General features: G+C 41.7%; 1 protein-coding gene and 1 long non-coding RNA gene across 2 annotated transcripts; one reads left to right on the plus strand and one right to left on the minus strand.

Annotated features, from left to right (window-relative positions):
* The first annotated feature begins 1,477 nt into the window (after positions 1–1,477).
* On the plus strand, positions 1,478–6,918 carry LOC111258999 (uncharacterized). The gene is made up of 3 exons (XR_002679351.2): positions 1,478–2,235; positions 3,803–4,026; positions 4,639–6,918. It is a non-coding gene; the product is annotated as an uncharacterized LOC111258999 (long non-coding RNA).
* Positions 6,919–7,350: 432 nt separating this feature from the next.
* LOC111258994 (low-density lipoprotein receptor-related protein 2) lies at positions 7,351–18,234 on the minus strand. Its single transcript, XM_022830640.2, has 12 exons — positions 18,102–18,234; positions 17,182–17,250; positions 16,347–16,564; positions 15,597–15,816; positions 13,788–15,219; positions 13,115–13,445; positions 12,750–12,921; positions 11,533–12,263; positions 10,218–11,200; positions 9,629–9,940; positions 8,735–9,211; positions 7,351–7,929 (listed from the first exon to the last, which is right to left on the minus strand). Exons 1-12 carry the CDS (start codon positions 18,151–18,153, stop codon positions 7,608–7,610), a joined length of 5,319 nt encoding a protein of 1,772 aa, XP_022686375.1. The 5' UTR covers positions 18,154–18,234; the 3' UTR covers positions 7,351–7,607.
* Positions 18,235–18,569: the final 335 nt, after the last annotated feature.

The following is an 18,569-nucleotide window of genomic DNA, read 5'->3' on the forward strand; positions in this document are numbered from 1 at the left end:
GATAAACATGGTATCGAGCTACGAAATCTGTACGTAAGTTGGAAAATGTATATATAAGGAAATATATACATTAATAATAAATAAGGATGTATATATAGGTGAAAAAAATTACCTAAACGAACGTAGCGTGTCTTAAATACAGAATTAGGAGGAAAACAAAAAAGACAAACTGTGTGGCAGACAAGGCCAACGATTTCCTCTTTGAAGCAGAAAGAAGCTTGGCCAAGTAGCGAGGGCAAATTATTATCAAAAACAATGGCTTCTATGCTGCCTCAAACATAGGAAGAGTGAAAAAGTTTATCAAGAGTTGGAAAAATGAAGAGACGTTTGAACAATATAAGTTGACGCCAATAACCCTAATACATACCTGTTCACACGAGCGTCAACCCCCTAGTAAAACTCGTTTTCTACACGAACATATAGCTTAGCTGCAGTGATTTCGATATCCGAAATCAGGAGTTCTAGAGATCTTTCGCAGTGAAAACCCGTCCCACTTCTAACTATCATTAGCTGTGTTATTAAATGTCTGATAATAGAACAATTAACTTAAAACCAATGCATAATTCTATCGGAGTAATAAGAAAGGGCTGGGGCACTACTGGAAGCAGTACTGAGCAGCTGCCTAACTTTATAAACTCGAAGAACTTTAAAAAGGACCATGAAATAAAATTCCAGTAATTGCTTTCTTGGACTTTTTGTTTGCATCTGGTACAATTGCAAGAAAGCGAGCTCCAAATAAAGCTTGAAATAACAGGGATTTTCGGGACAACACTGCAGGTTATTCTATCATAACTCGATGGGAAAGAATTACCTAAAAAATTATCAACTTTTTTTAAAGTATGTTCTATTGATTTTCGGCGTACTCCAGTTAGGCATGACATCGCCGATTATATTCGTCGCAGACCTCCCGCGGGTCAATACATACATGAGAGCTACATAGGGTGCGCCGACGACCCATGCATTGTGTACAGATTTCAGACACAAACTAAGAAATGAGTAAAAAACTTCCTGTTGTAGTGTTAAGTCATACGAAGCGGTTTCTCCTAAATGGAAGAAACCCCAATACAATACGCTCGGTCATTAAACAGAAAAAATTCCTAAAAGGATTACAACGTATTAAAACCAGTCAATGAATACATGCGGCTATTTCAAAATCAATATGATTCTCAAGACAAAGCGCTAACAAGCCAGCAAAAACGCGTAGGCCGACTTTTTTGGCAGCCATAGAATGCTGAATACAAAAGCACCCTTTGCTGGTTTATGAAGCTGTCCTTCCGCGCATTCTAGTACTATAAAGTACCTGAATCAAAGAAATCGCCTCCGCAAAGCTGAGATGTAAAGCAGCACCACTATACGTTCGAGAAGAAAATGCTGCCATTCGAGCTATGTTTGCAAATGCTACGACTTGGCGATTGAACTGTGGCACCTTCAACGCTCAGAGCGCACGGATCTAACAGACCTCCTGAAGTACGGCTTCGAGAGACGATAGAAACCAAAGACTCATTGATATTTACAAGCAACAATTCGCTGGCCAAGATTAGAAAGGAATGAAACAAGACCATCGCAACTCACTCCTAATAGAATTTTTCTTCGAATCCGGTGAATATACATGCGTGTATTTATTCTCACGCTAGCCCAAGTTTTAATTGACACTACAGCGCGAAAACAACGTACTTCCAAAGACCGCTTAGGAGGACAACTTGATCCGCTCGATGCATAATTTCGAATCAGCAGCAGTCTCATCAATCACTTCACACGTACGGTGTTTTGGGGCAGCGCGGTTGTTTGATTCGGATTATCCGTCATTTAATCCTCCACCTTGGTGTCACTTTTGGTGGCAATTTGGTGTTATTGCCACGCGTCAAAATGAACTGGCTTAAAAACAACATAATTTTGTTGTCTTACGTGGTGGGGGCAGATTGCTCGGTCTTGGTAAGAGCAAGGTTATTTGCGTCCGGTGTGCTTTACAGAAAGGTACAGCTTTTGCTTTAAAATGCGCCGTATGGTGCCTGCCGAGTTATTGAGTACATCGTCGTGTTAAATTGATGGACTGTCATGCACACGGCTCCGTATTAGGGCGATGTTATGAGTTGTCCATTCGAACCCAATGCATCTTACTACAAAGCAGAAGTTCAAACAAAACCTCAGCCGCTGTATAAAAGCCGGCAGTGCCAACCTGGAGGTCTTTGCATAACTTGCGTACGGAGCGAGGAATTACAAATCCCAACAAACAAGGTAGGTATCATTACTTTTACTGAGACGATTAGTAGTACGTTTTATACTACTCTGCTGTATGTAGACAGGCGTTTTTTTTTGTTAGGTCCATGGTTGCCATTGAACCGCAAAACAAACATACGTACATCCAATACGTATATGTATAGTAGAAGCATGCATGCGGCATTGCGGTCGAAATAGATATTTGGCTGCCTAGGAGCCAACCAACTGCCGGGCAAGCTTGAGCTGATAGTTATTATCGGAAATATCATTCCTTTCTTGTTCAAAGATAAAAGTGCACCGCGGGTTTTCGGCCATACTAGTAGAATGTGCAACGCCCATAACATGGAATGTGGAGAGCTATGGGGCTGTAGCTGATATATATATATATATGTCTGTTTTTCGCCAGCTTTGCTTGTACCCGTGTGCATATGTGTGACTTCGTTGGAACATACAGAATGTATGAACAAGGAACTCTGTTTCCAAACTGTTATTTGTGATTGTGGTGAAAAGGGGAATGCGTCCAGCAGATCGTTCCACTGATCCTTTCACGGCTGAGCTCATTGTGGGGAAGGCACTGAGATTCCTCTCGGGACTTGGCCTATTACTTGTAGCTAGTTGAGTGCTGTCAGCGGCGGCAGCGCAGACAGGTCGTCACATATAGTTGTATAACGGAAATTAGGTTAAATTCGGCTATTGCTGTATTTTTTGTGCTGGCCGACGGGTGGAGCTTCGATAGAACTGTTGAACACCAAATAGTCTGTAAGAGATCATAGGTGGCGTATAGAGAAAAAAGGCGTCTAGTTGAACCCAAAGGTAATTCACAGGTGGAAAAAGGTCTTGCAGAGTATAGCACGGACGCCCAACGTGTAAGTGGTTATACAGATATCGAGACCCTCGAATAGCGCTTCGTATGTACTACACTAAACAGTTCACGCTAAATACAGTGTTTATGCTTCCAACCTCAAAAAAGTCTCTCCGTAGGATATTTACTGCACAATTGGCAACGAATTAGGCAATCGAAATCGTACTTTCTTCGATGGCCATAACTCGTACATGGACAGTGATCCCGTATTTCGTATATTATTAGACCCTGCTGATATTTTAAATTCGAATAAGCAAGACGAGAAATTACTCGAAACATTAGTTTCAACTATACAAGCCAATGGATGAAGTACATACTTCGGCTTTTTTTTTTTTTTTATAGACAAACAGTAGTTTTTGGGGGGCTAGAAATGCAACAAATTTAATAATATGAATGTGAAAAATGATATAGATATTAGCACTTCTGATTTTATCTCGCTTTCCTTTCAACTGCAACATGTTTTTTTTTTTTAAATAGTTTTTTAGTGTTTTAATAGTATTTATTTTTTGATAGGTGGTCTGCACCATCGTACTTAACGATAGCCACGCTACTGCCAAGTTAGCTGCAGCAAGCATCTATAATCATCCAACCCAATGAGTGTGTTTGTGGTATTTCGAATCAAAAGCAGATTAGTGAAGTCGCCCGAGCAATTCTTTTAACAGACAAACAGAAATAAAAAGCTGGAGAAGTATGAATTTACATCTTCACTTTGTTTTGGTTTAGCTATTCAACTAATTTTGCAGGTCGAAATAACTGAGCTAAAGGTCTGCAGTGTAGATGAAGGGCTATTTCATTGGAAGGTCATCCAACAGCGTACAAAAAATTATACTCGTGCGGGAATGTAGCAACTTTTACGAAGCCTTAAGCAGCTGGATGTGAGATGGCAATTGCAGACGGAAATCCATTGCAAGGCACGTAGGAAACATGTGTTATAAATAAGAGCACTGGTAAGTTTACATAGTTTGGTCATTAGACCGGTTATTATTTGAAACACGAATCTGAACTTAAGGGCATATCGATTATATTGTTTCCCTGATCACTGACCAGCGGCCCTGTCGCCAGTTCACTTGTATATGACGTAACTTACGCCGTACATCAGCACCTGTGTCTTTGCCGGATTTCTATTTAACGGAATAAGTAATACACGTTAATTTTTATGGCCGTATTTTATTCCGTATACCCAATGCTATACTCGTCCTTCCTTTCGTTTACAATATAGTGTAAAGTCTACGACATTCGTAGTCTAACCGTCCGTTTTGAACAATAACAATCAGAATATGCCTCCGTAACGAGCAATTCATTAATGTAAACAAATCCGTCGAACATACGTGTCAGTTCCGTCCCGTTTTTCTTTTGTCTCTCTCCTAGCTTTGTTTGAAAGGAAATTAGTATCACAATCCAAGTAGCAAATTTATTCGCCCACCCTTAATCGTCGTACACGACTAGCACGATCCATAAATAGCTAAATAAACAAATCTATACTCATAGCAAATAATCACTCAAGTAACGTTTGCTATTTTGCACACAATGATAATTTAACGCGCATTCTTTTTTCCCAGTAAAGCACAGTCAGAACTTTGCCACCGGACAATGCTGCACCGGCAGCACACTGTCGCCTCAACAAGATACAAACGAACATTTTTTCTGGAACTTGAACGCTATATTGTATTGAAAAACGACGATCGATAAAGAAACAAAAGAAAACCATAAATTGTCCTTTTGAGAAGAAGAAGAAGAATTCTACTGAAACCTTTATTTATTTGACCCATCAATTGGTTCACAGGTATTTATCTTTTAGAATTCTCACCAGGAAACATCAAGAAATATTGACCATTGCTTGTTTAACCTACTTTATAGTTGCATAGCATAAATATTGCTATTTACACGATTTCTGTATTTGAAAACTATACGTTTGCATTTATGTTGTAGATTATAACCGAAAGTAAGGATATCTAGACGGTAGTGGTCTTCTCGTCGTTGAGACGGTTCTAATGATTGCATAATCATGACGGGCGTTTATACAGTGTTTTCAACTGTTGTTTTCGCGTGCTGTGCTATGGTCTCATCACATATAAGGATAGTGTTAATCGATGCAAAATCCTTTTTGGATATCCAAAAATAAAACTGTAGAAGGTAAAACAACATCGTTGGTTAGTCGTGGCCAGAGTCCGTAGGATCTTACCCATGGCGACACGCCGTCGTCGGACTTTGGACCGGACGGGATGGTTTTTACCGTTTATTTATAGGCGTATTACTATCTATCTCAATTATGCATATCACATGCGAAAGCGATGCTGCAGGAAGCTCCAACATGGTTTGTAGACGAGCCCGAAAATATATTCGCTAGCTACACGGACACGTTCACACCCATCGGAGTCTGACACTCGCCGCTTGACGAGTCTGTTAGCTGACCTTTGAAGGTTTCGATACGTGAATTATACATCGCGAGCTAGCTTTCCAAATTGGAAACTTATCTCCTGACAGCACAACGAGTATTTAAATCGAAGAAATACATATTTTGCGTATTATGTAATATAATAGTATTACGTTAGGACTTGAAAGGAGGTGGAAATAAATGCTCTAAAATATACAGATCATGTCACGGTAAACAGTCACGTCATCAACATAATATTTGATCAGCGTAAATCAAAGAATCATGCACGTCAGATCGCACGGATTATCACAGGAAATCTTAGGAAATTAAGTAGACTTTTCTTGCATATTCCAGTATGGGACAACGTCAATGTAAAATAAAGTTACAGAAAGGCAGTGGGGAAAAAAAACTTCATCCACTTAAATGGTCACACCGATTTCGATTTTCCCTTAAAGATAGGTATGGAAACCGGAACTGAATTTGGACTAAAGCGAGTATTTAGTTTTAAATTCACTAGTAATCGAACTTGGATAAAAACAAAAATTTTAAGATCCATCATTTGTTAAAGACAAATATTACCCGTCATTATCGCGTCAAACAATTAATTTGTCACAGTGTTTATATATACTGAAAGAGCAACGTCAGTTTCAGTATGCTGATAGCTATGAAATGGGCAGCCTGATCGTCAATCCAATCTATAATATTATACTGATGTAAAATTTACATTATTTTCAGCCCAAAATGAAATCAGGAATATGAAACGCGTGTGCCGATAAATACATAACGATAATTTTTCGTACTATCATTAAACATTATACCTGTTGTTATGAGTACACGAATAATTGATAGAAAGCACAAAGCTGTGATCACGTGCTACGCATGTATGTCTTTGGATGGTCAGGTCTGCCGCACTGATCAACTGTTACAATGTTGTAACGTTTATCTCCATTAACCAATAGAACACGCAAGGTATTTCGCCTAGCGCACCCCCATCTGCATCTACGAAGCACTCATCATTCATTATTCGATTTATTCGTTTTGATAGAAGCGGCAAAAGGGTGATCATCACACGAACTTTTGTCCTTTCAAATATTCTCTTAAGTTATTTCGATAGCAATATAAAAGTGTAGCCATTTACATCGAGTAAATGTATAGCGCAAGGTTTGCGCACAAAAAAAACCCACCAACGCGACGAAGCATTACGTTAGATAGTTGCACTGCATCAGTTCACAAACTTGGTCCTAAAAGACGCTGGGTCTTCGCGCCTAAATCTCTTTGCCGTTCAAGATTGCTTTAAAATATCCTTGAAAGGAGACTACCAATCTTCATTCAAGGTATGGCGCTAGCCAAAAATCCGAGCCAGTGGCCATTTCTATCGTATAGATCGGGCAGAACGGCAGGCGTCACCTACGATTATATTTATACTTTAAAAACCTAAAATCAAAAAGCTACAGGCGTAAGGTTGAATTCAGCGTTGTACAACGATTACTTACGAGCGTTAACGGTTCGTCTCTGTGTTCTCAAATTTAAATTTAGTCAAACAAATATCAGCATTAGGCCACTCTTGATACCTCTAAATTGAAGGCTTTGGATGAAAAGGTAAATAATCTCATTTATTAGAGATTTCTAGTCTGAAAAGAGGGTGTAATCTGACGACCTAATTCTGTTCAAACATGTGTCGATGAACCAGCTTATTATCGAATAACTGCAGATGGTACAAAGAAACCCTTTAGAATAACAGTTTAGTTTTGTATAAAAGTACCTGAACTGATTTCGAATTACCGGTTGTTAAAACAGGACCTTTAAATTCACACGACTTGAACTCTACATGCCTAACACTGAATAAGAGAACGAAATTATATATATATACATATATGTACATAAAAACACGTTATGATTGGGACACTTTCTTATTCTATTTCATAAATTTGCTAATAAAGTCTATTTACAATTTTGTCAGTTTGTTAATTTAAAATTGTCATTATTGGCAAAGATATTTTTAGAAGCGCGCAGGTAACATAGCATTACATAGATTTCGTGAACATTTTCACATATATATATATGACTGTCCTAGGTATTCTATGTATATAATATGTATATATATATATATATATTTATATCAATATATACATATATATATATATATATATATAATCAGTTTAGGGAACACAGCCAACCCTTAAAAATTGAAAAAGTCTCTCTCAATGACCTCATTCTTTTCTGAAGGCCGTCGTAGATTCTGCTCCGTAGTTGGGGTGAGGTCGACGGTCGAATTTTGCTGTTGTCATGCGCTAGGGATTTTTCTCCTGTCTCCATAGTGGCCCATTGTAAACCGAACAGTGGGTTGTGCAGGACTCCTCCGTGTTGAATTTGCAGCTCCGGAATGTCGCCCAGGTCCTGGTCGTCCTCATCGTCTCCAATCAGTTTCTTCATATCACTGGCACGATAGGTAGCTAACAAATTCATCTTGGGCGAACTAAAAACAGTTGACGCATAGACACGAATCGTCTTTAGCATCTCTACTGCTGCGAGATTTGATGTCTAGTGTGGCTAGTGTAATTATAAATTTTGCATCGCAACTTTCTAAGCCTGGACCCATTCGTGTTCCTTCGTCTATCTATCTATGTAAGCTGGCACTCAGCGTACGACCTATTTTCTGTAAAACGTTTACTTAAAGAGTAAACATTCACAGTAATGAGACGAGTACACAAACGCTTAAATAACTACGTTATACAGCTGGATTGCTCCTCACTTGAGCGAAGCATCTTCATGCCGCGTGCCAATAACAGACAACAACTCAACAGCAGTACAAAAACAAACTAGATTAGTGTACATATGCAAAAATGAGTATAAATAAGGTTGGTGCAAACGTTGCGTTAGAAAAAGGACCCTTTCAACCTGATTAGGGCGACCAAAAAGCTTTTTAGGTTTTGCAACTATTGTTTGCAAATCTGTTGTTTATAGATTGCACAGAACGCATGCACGAATATGTCACAATATTTGTGACAATATTGTGAGACGGTTTTTACAGCATGCGCCAGTAATTTAATAGTGACAAGTCACGTCTGACTACTATTTAAAGCAGCAACAGCATTTCTTGGTGAGAGCAGTGAAGTTTTTTTTTTCTGAATCTCCAGATAGAAAGGTTAATCTCGCACTGTTCGATGTACATTGAAAGAACGAAAATCCCACATAGGTTTACAGAGGTAGCTTCTAGACTGTTGCATTTTATCTGTTGTTGTTTCCATGTTGTGTCAACATCGTGCTTATTAAGTACTCACAGCTGCGATGTGCACCGATGGAGAACAAGTAGAATTGTTCCGCCAATAAGTCCGACAAGAAGCAGTGTTACAATTAGCACAATTAGCGTTCCTGATGATAGTTCATGATAGGAAACATCACATCGAGCACCGCTATAACCTTGGGAGCATTCACACCTTGCCAGCTTCTGGTTCCGGTGCAGGATGCATCGACCGTGCACACAACCCGGATGACAGAAGTCATGAACCGCGGCGTCTGCGAAACGCGCGTCCATGTCGTCATCAGTTAGCGGAATACATGTCCTATTGTCGTGGTCTAGCTTGAACCCAGCGTCACATGCGCACACGTGTCCGTGTCGGTTGCGCAAGCACATGTGTCCACAACGAGCATTTAAGCACGGGTTGAAGCACGGGGGCTGGCGCACCTTGTGAAGGACGGTCATTAGCGATGCGTGCACTTTGGGTGCGATCGATGAAATTGTATTTTTCGAAGGGAACCTGTTGACGAAAGGACCGAAAAGCAATATTCTATCTGCTGCAGTAATGTTCAAAATCTAAATGATTCAATTCAATTGACTTAGTTTAATTTTTACATTAATAGATAATAGATAGAGAGATATATATATATATATGGAGAATGCCGAGGAAATCATTTATGAATGAATATTCTGAGCAGAAGTGCTGTTCTACTGGAAGCCGAAAGAGAAAATGCTAGGATGCAATATATTTAGCAGCTACGCTAAGAGGACATGGATTGAATACTAACGACATAATCATTTGACTTGGGGAGCCAGTAGCTGTTAAGTAACGTGGCTGTGTCAGCCAGTGTTCATCAAATAGCATGTAATTCATGTAAAAATTCGGAAGCGCGCAATGCAAGTTCGAGGTTGACCAGACCAGTCGAGGCGTACATACCAGTTTTTCTTGAAGATGCCATTATGCTCTGACCAGATAAGTAAATCAGGTAGTAATACAAACGCGTTTACGTGATGGCCACGTAGTACCACCTTCCGATTATTGCCCTGGAAATCGAAGTGTTCAATCACTTGAAGTCGTGAATCAGCGATATATAGGCGTCGGTGAATAAAATCGACCTGGAGATGACTAGGCTCTATTGTTCTACTCTCGATGATGACAGCCTTTGCACCCCCATCCATTTCCGAGCTTACAACCACACCGCTCAAAGAACTGGTCGAATGGCCAGCCCAATACGAATAGAACATTAACCTGTTTGGAAGGGTGAATGCAGAAGAGGCCGTTAGGTACAAATCGTGTACGATACTGCTACGACGAAGAACGCGAAACAGTACAGCCTTCTTTTCCCCCTGATCTATAGCGAAGCTGGCCTATAGCTATGTTACTGTTATAGCAAAATTTCAGTTCATACAACTAGACAATTTAATGTTTCTAGCTGCTGACCGATGTGTCTTATGCTCGTGTTGAGCAATTACCTTGACCAACTAGACCAAATAAACCTTTCTAGTACGACCTAATCATTTCTCACCCTTCATTGGCGGCGAGCGCTAAGGAGCGAATTCCCATCCAACCGTCAAGTCCTTCCATGTGAATACAATGCGCGCACGTCAGATTGCAAGCAACAATCTTTTCGTGTCCTTCTACCATATACATATTGCCAGTGACCCAGTCTAGAGAAATATGACGCGGCATAACGAAACGTGTTGCTTCGATCACTTCCTTCGGATTAAGGACGGCGTCTCCGAGAGGCAATTTCCAAATGCTTGAGTCGTCCGAAAAATACAGCACTTGAGTAATCGCGTTAAAAGTCAACCCGCTAATCATACTGTCGTGTTGAGGTGTCATGCGGGTCATTAAATGATGTCGACTCGACATTGCGCGAATCTCATTATGTGAGACGAAGGCCAGAATAGGAGGTACTCCGAGCAGTTTGCATGTCTTGTTGTCCATAGCGATCTCGTAGCCGGCACTGCAGCTGCAGTAAAAGCCACCTTCTGTGTTCATGCAATAATGAGAGCAATCGTCCTGATGGTCTTCAGCGCATTCGTTGATATCCTCACACGAACGACGATCTTCTGCAAGACGGTATCCCTCGTTGCATGAACATCGGAATCCTTCGGGTGTAGCGAAGCAGTGATGTTGGCACGGTTTACTATCACATTCGTTACGTAGGCAATGACGTCCTTCATCACCACCGTCGTCGCAGTCGTGGTTGCCGTCGCAGAGAGCAGCCAACTGAATACATTTCCCACTGCTGCATCTGAACTGATCATTGTGACAGCTTCTGGTGGGCGTCTTGTGACCGTTTTGAGCCTTTATGACAGAGCATTCGGGCAACGTCTCATCTGAGTTATCGCCACAATCGTCCTCTTCGTCGCAGACCAGGCCATACAGAATACATTTGTTGTTGCTGCAGAGGAATTGTCCCGAAGCGGAGCAGTGACTGGTATCGGTATGCGTACAGTTAGCCTCGTCACGTCCATCGAGACAGTTTGTCATACCGTCGCACAGCTATGAGTTGTGGGGAACAAAAACAACAGCGTTTCACGTGAGTTACAACGCAGCTAGGTAACACCGAACAACATCAGGAGCCGGATATTAACGAGCCGCTTTCTCCCGTAATGGTCGACAGACGTATTTGTCCAGGACTAGTAAAAGCTTTAAGATGTTTTTCTGACAACCCGCCAGAAATACCTATAAAGAGAATCCATGCATAGGGTAAAACGATCGCGGAAAATGGTCATGACATTCGTTTTACAATAAGGCGTTCATGTACAATTTGACAATGTAAAACCAAAAAGACTTAAATTTGCCAAATAAGCTCACAATTCATAACTACTCACCTCTTTGTAGTAAACGCATTCACCATCGCACCAAATCACGCCTTGCTTCTTCGCGCAGAAGAACGGAACGCGTTCGTTCAGGCCCGTCCGTACTCCGACGTACGTACAGTTTGCCTCATCACTTCCATCGGGGCATTCAATGAAGTTGTTGCACATCGAATCTATTGGGAGGCACAGATCATTACCGCATTTAAACATCTTCGGTGAACAAGACAACGGACAATCCTGCTCGTCGTCGCCGTCCCAGCAATCCTCGACGCCGTCACAAACCTTTCCAGAGTCAATACAGCGGCGCCCGTCTTTGCAAGCGTATTGCCCCTCCTTGCATTGGCAGTCGATCTCGTCGTCACCGAAGGCGCAATCGATTCGACCGTCACAGCGTTGGCTTTTCGGAACGCATTTCTGGGTGTGCAAACACTGATGCTCCGTAGCCGTATCACATTTATGTGATGGCACTTTAAGAACACAAAAGTTCTCATCGAAGCTATTCGGACAATCGATATGATCGCATATGGCTGAATCCGGAACACATCGGCCCAGATCACCACATTTTATCATTCCTATCGGACACTTCGTACATAGAGTAGAGTTTTCATCCGAGCGATCATCACAATGTCCGATGTTGTCACAGGTCAGGCTCCTATCGACGCATTGGTAGCCGTTTGAACAGGCGAATTCGTGTCTTTGACATTGCGCCCTCGGCATGGCCGTGCAGTTCCTCCCGTTGGGTTCTGTAATTAGATTAAGTAGTGAAACCAGTGTCCACTGATAATGAACAACTCATTGTCCGCTAAAGAGAGCATTTCTGCCAAGTATCTGTATTTCGTGAAGAATAATTGCTGCGTCAGGAGTCGTCTATGTTTCCCCGATTTAGAGCGAAATATGCCGCCGCTCCAAGGTCTATTCTGTACGTAGCCTATTTCGCTTCGCATAGCGGGCTGTCTGATAGACCAAACTGTCACCTATTTAAGAGCCTTTGCTTTTAAAAGGTTTAATAGACGAACTCGGTCGTAGTTGTTAAACTGTATTAGCAGTTCTCGTAGCGCGAATCCTTATCTGCAACTTTGCGTCTAATGCAAGCTACCTGTATGGGCGCACACACTCGCTAGAGTGCACCCTGTTAACAATACAGCCTATCGGTTCACAAAATATGTTTATAATGCGAGTGTTCGTATTTAGTTGGTCTATTCTATTTACATCGGAGATGTATACCGTACCTAGTTGCATGCCGACGGGGCAAAGACAAATCAAGCTTTCCATGAGGCTGTCAATGCAAGTATGGGAGCATCCGGCGTTGTTTTCGTGACACGGGCCTGAAAGGGCCGTCGGCATCTTTTCTCTATGGAAGGCCAACGCTGAAGTGAATGCAATCCACTCTTCTCGGCGAATCTTTTTTTTTGCAAAGAAAGGTAAACAAAGCATCTTGCTCGATTAGCAGTCGGCGACCTGAGCAGCTTGGGAATGAAATTAATGGTAAGCCAACCTCTATGATGATTTATTATCGGAGTAAAGCTATGAGAAAAAGAAAAAAACATGAAAGAAAGGAAGAAAAAAAACAATAAGTTAGAAAAGCCGAACGCACTTGCTTAACTGTCCAGCCATTTGGTGCTGCACTAAAGAAGCCCTGTTGACGCAGTCCCGACCAGACCAGGTTCGATTCCCAGAAATAAAGATGCTGAACATACGAGACGTTGTGAATTGTGATAACTGTCTCTCCTGACCTCACATCGAGAGAATCGATTTGTTGCTGTTCAGCATCGTAAACAAAAACAATAGTTTCCTTATAGTCCACGGCAATTCGAAATGGTCGTCGTCCGCGGGGCTTCAGTGCACGCTCAAACTTCCCATTAGAGCGGTATATATTAATTACGCGTGCGGCCGTGGTCTTGTTCACAACAATAACGTACATCCGTCTGTGGAGATGGCCATTAGTAACCATTAGTCATGCGGCTTGTAATCATTATGTCCACATAAAACTTATACTCACAACTTAAATCAACGAAAGTTAAAAACAACAAAGGCGAATCCAATCGCTAACTAGTGATATTAACCGGAACAACCATGCTATGTTAGCGCATATCGCGATCGACGCAGAACACTATTATCATTGTCGTATATCACAAAAAAGCCTCATACTTACAACCAGACAAATAAGAGTTCAGGTAAGTGTGGTAATATGAATAAAGAGCCATTAGAAAGACCAGGTACTATTCTGTCAAAACGAAAACTAATTAAATATAGTAAGAAGAACTTGCCCTCGGCTAAAATCAACGGCAAAATCGATTGGACTGGTTACGTCGGGATTCTCTAATCGGAAACGAGATTCCTCGTTCCGTTGGGGGTTATAGACGCCAATGACAGCCTGCGAGATGTCCAACCAATACAGCAGGCGATGGATGGGATCGAAATGCATCGTCGTAACGTAATCGATGCTGACATTGACCGTTTCCGGCTGGTAGTTGTCTTCTAGCTTGATTCTGATCATACGGGGGGTACCATTATCTTCAACGGCGTATAGCATGTTTTCAGCGTCGTCGAAGGCCATAGTAGCGACGTGGGGAATCTTCTTCGCAGTTGTGGTGGCGCTCAAATCTTGACCGAGAGCAGCGTCGGACGGAACAAAAATGAGCTGTTCGCTTGCGGCCATCATGAATGACGCTGTACTCAATTCGCATTGTGTTTTCGATACTAACTTATAATAGGAAGGACAAAGGCAAGCGAAGCTTTTTTCGCTAGGACCAGAGATGACGCACAAGTGGGAACATGGATTGCTTTTGCACGGATTTTTTCTCGGTGGCTGCATCAGAGGATGGTAGGCTCGTAATGTGAAGATAAATTTGCCTGAATTGGTTTCAGTGTGGATAGTAACATTCTTGCCGGTAAGTTTGTCGCATGATGCCACTTTGCTACTGTGATGCCCCAGGTCTGACCAGTAGAGATGATCACCAAAGACGGCAAGTCCTGAAGGGTACCTGTTCGCCGGCAGTGCGATGAGCTCGCCTCGGACGCCCGAATCGGTACGGACAAACTTCACGCGCAGATCCGCAGCCTCAAGCCAGTAGAGTCGGCTGGCAAATAGATCGAGTGCTAAACCGTATGGCTTAGTAACACGTTCCGTTACAAGAGCCTTTTTCAGCTTGCCGTCCATTGATCCTTCATAGATTCCCTTTTTGTTATCATCTAAATCGCTCCAAAATAGACGACCTTCGATTGGATCAAGTACTATATAATGAGCTGAGCCAAGTTCAGTAAAGATTTGAGCGCATATCTCCTCGCTCGGCCGACAAACGACGATCGATGAGATCAGTGCGTCAACTATGTACAAGTTGTTCGTTATCCAATCTACTGCAAGATCTACAATTTCGCCGAGGTGTGCATGATGCTTAAATATGGCATTAGCTCTAGCGCCTCTTGTACTTGACATAAGACGACATCTCCTCGTTTCATGATCAGCCGTTACGATATACAGAATACTATTGCCTATACTTATGTCGAATGCTAGAACCGACGACGCCGAACTTGGATCAGTGAATTTAGCGAAATACTCATGGTTCGCCGCGTCTAGTTCGAGTACTTGATGTCCCATAGCAAACAGGATCGACGGCGGACCTTCAGCTGCATCGATCTCGCAGCGCTTTTCAGTTGTTAGATGAAATCCAGTCTGACACTTGCATTTCACCGTTTGTCCTAAAAATTAGTCGCGGAGAAACACAGAACGTCAAAAGGCAACGAGAACAAGCCACTGAGACAAATCAAATCTTCAGTAAAGGTCACACAGTGAACATAGCGAGATCTGTGTAGACACTACTATACCGAGACTAGGTTTATAGAGGTATTTTAGCTTAACGTGACGCTATTAGTTTGCATGCTCTGTGATGATTCCGCATTTCTCAGTATCAACAGAAACTAGGATAGAGTGAGGTAGCAACGAAAACAGTGCCGACTGTGCCAGTTCGTAACGGTGCAGCTGTCCAGAAGGAGACGATTATTATGACTGGTAGATAGAGCGATGTTTCTATCCGCACGTAGAGGTGCGTAGCTAGCCGATCACATGTTACCCATACCTATTTGGTCACATTGCTGCGAACAACCTTCCGCCATGCAGGAATCGGCTATTCGACAGTGTTGGCCGTCAAAAACATCGTAACCCGGTGTGCAACCACACATCGATACGTTTCGGTGACGTATACAGAAATGCTCGCAGTTCTTTAAGCATGGATGCTGAGAGCAGAGTGTCGGGGCTTCATCGCTATTATCTATACAGTCCTTCCTTCCGTCGCAGATCTATGATGTTCAAAAAACAAAGAAGGTCACATTTGAAATTATTGGAAATTGATTCATATTTGAAATTTTGGTGATTTGCAATTATATTAATTTATCTACCAAATGTTCAAGCGTCTTGAAAGAAGGATTAGTTAGTAGTTAACACAACAATCCGCGGTCAGTGTATCAGTATTGTTATTATATGAACATTCTATTTCTCTCATTTATGACACGGCATACGGTTGATTTTTGCATCTATGCATCTATCATACATAGCGCGATAAATATATCTATCATAGTAAGTGCCCCAAGTTCCTCGCTGGTAGGCTTTTGCATGGTCCATGATTTATCCTTTGTTGACGATGAAGTGCTCTCTGTCTAAAGCAGGTAAGCTGAGCTTCATCTGCTTTAATTAAATATGATTTTCATCAAATTGCAACTTTGCATTATCATGTGAACTTATCATAAACCCTATGTGATCGATATGTTCCATCTACATGCCACTAAAGCACTATAGACCAAAGCTAATAGTAGAAGTATTGGCCTCTTACCTGCTCACTCTCAATGCACGTCCCTCCCTTTTCACAACGAAAGCCTGAACAGTCATCTAGAAAAGTGCGCGAAAGCCAATTGCCTGGGTTACTTCTATTCAGATCGCAGTGAAGCTCATCGCTACCGTCCTCGCAGTCTTCACGTCCGTCGCATTGCGCCAGCTTCATTACGCAACGTGAGCCATCAAAACAACGAAATTCCGGGCAACTTTTTTCCCCTGTGGAGAGCGTGGGCCATCGAATTAAGCAAGCTTAGAGAACAACTACTAATTCGAAACTGGACGAGGTTTTCCGTCGATTTCTGCCTAGATGAGATGTGATGCGCGAATTATACGATCCGCATAAAGGGCCTAATATTCAAAGATTTTTTTACTGGCGTTGTTCCTATCGAGAAGGTCAGGCGGTTGATAGGAACACACGAAAATTACACAATCCGGAAACCCGTCGCATTTTAAAATGTCTATGACAGGGTTGCCATTGTCGCATTGGGATTGCGTGCTGTGGTTACACCCCGCACGGAGTGGTAGATCCATAAGCAGTGGCAAACGTTCGTAAAAGTTCACTTTGCGTAGTACATTATTTATTACTATAGTTTTATTATTTTTATTATTAATATTATTATTAATTATTAATATAGATATATTATTAGATTATATTATGTATATGAAATTTTAAAAAATGAAGAAATTTCTGTAGACCAACTCTAACTTAAAATAACGTTTCAATTTCTTAATTAATCTATCGGTTACTTCATTTGGTTATTTTCTAAGCCCCGATGCTCTAGCAGGACATGACGTCGTTTGCTTGAGGCCGTTTTAAGCTTGATCGCACTCACCTGCATTCATTCCCACGAGGCCGATGTTACTAGCATTCGAAACGACCTCAGATAAAACCTGTAATTTTGCTGTGTTTTATTAAAACAAAAGACCTAATTAATAGTTTGAATGTATCTGACGCAAAGCGGGTTACTGGCTACTGTTCTGCTCATCAGATCCATTTTTACAGGCTTCCTCGCTATCACACGCGGAGCTCGTTGGGGTATACGATATTGATCGTGGCAATCGAACATTGTATGGATGCACCTTGCCGCCGTTGGTCGCAAATCATCAGTATCATTCGCATCAGAATTACACTATGTTATAGTAGAATGTTCCCTTTTGGTTTCTTCCTTAAAGAGTAGTAGCGAGTTTTTTCCCTTTTTTCTAAATACAGAGCTTCGATGCATGTGACGATGCAAAATAGCTTTTCTAGATACACAGTCTTCTTTTCAGCCTACGACATCACCAGTACGAAGCATTTCATGTAACCTCGTAATGAGCCCAGCTGCACCTCCAATTAGCTACGCGGTGAGTCAATTTTTCGGCCTAATTCGGGGAATGGTAGACGTATCTACTTTGTGTTGATAGCATACGCTGTGTGCTAAAAAAACACATTACCGGATCTTCATCGCAGGCAAAAGAAGCCTGAATATAAGTACACTATTAGTATATACGTATGTATATATAAAGTGCCACATTATACCTACAGTCATATAACCGTTATACTTCGTATGTAAGAATTTTATCTATTGGAAAAGCATAATCAAATGTTCTACATCTGTATCTAGTTTCTCAGCTGTATGCAAGAATTGTCAGAAATAAGAGCTATTATGCTTCACTTCTATTATAGGAACCTCAAAATATCATTTGCAAAGGAGCATTGGAGATAATCGTCATGAAGCAATCTATGCAAGACCATATAATCGATGGTACTCACCAGAATCGATTGCTAGGGCCATCCCCAACACGACTTCAAGGGATAACTTCATTGCACCGGCGTCTGACAATTTGCACGAGGTGAAGTTGACAGAGATTTATCGCCGACTGCTGTTTGCCCAAAAGCGGTCCCTTGGAGTGCTGAGAATGGCAAACGCAGCACCCCATAGGCGCTTGTCTGATGCAGGTTTGTATCGTTCACGTTCACGCTGTGTGCAGTACCGTGCAGGTGCCTGAGTAGACGTCACTGTACATGTTCGATGTGCAGTGGACCCAATACGACCTCGCATTGATAATTATTCGGACGATAGAATAGTTTAGCGTGACACAATCCGTGCGCAATAGTTCGATAGGCCAACTATTTTGAGACGGTTTTCAGGGCAAGGCTAGTTTAGAAAGTCAGCGTTTATATATATATATATTGTTTCAAGCACCAATGCAATCAGCTGTTACCAGAAGAGAATGACCT

The sequence above is a fragment of the Varroa jacobsoni genome, unplaced genomic scaffold (assembly GCF_002532875.2).
Source record: "Varroa jacobsoni isolate VJ856 unplaced genomic scaffold, vjacob_1.0 scaffold_284, whole genome shotgun sequence".
In the NCBI taxonomy this organism is placed as follows: domain Eukaryota; kingdom Metazoa; phylum Arthropoda; class Arachnida; order Mesostigmata; family Varroidae; genus Varroa; species Varroa jacobsoni.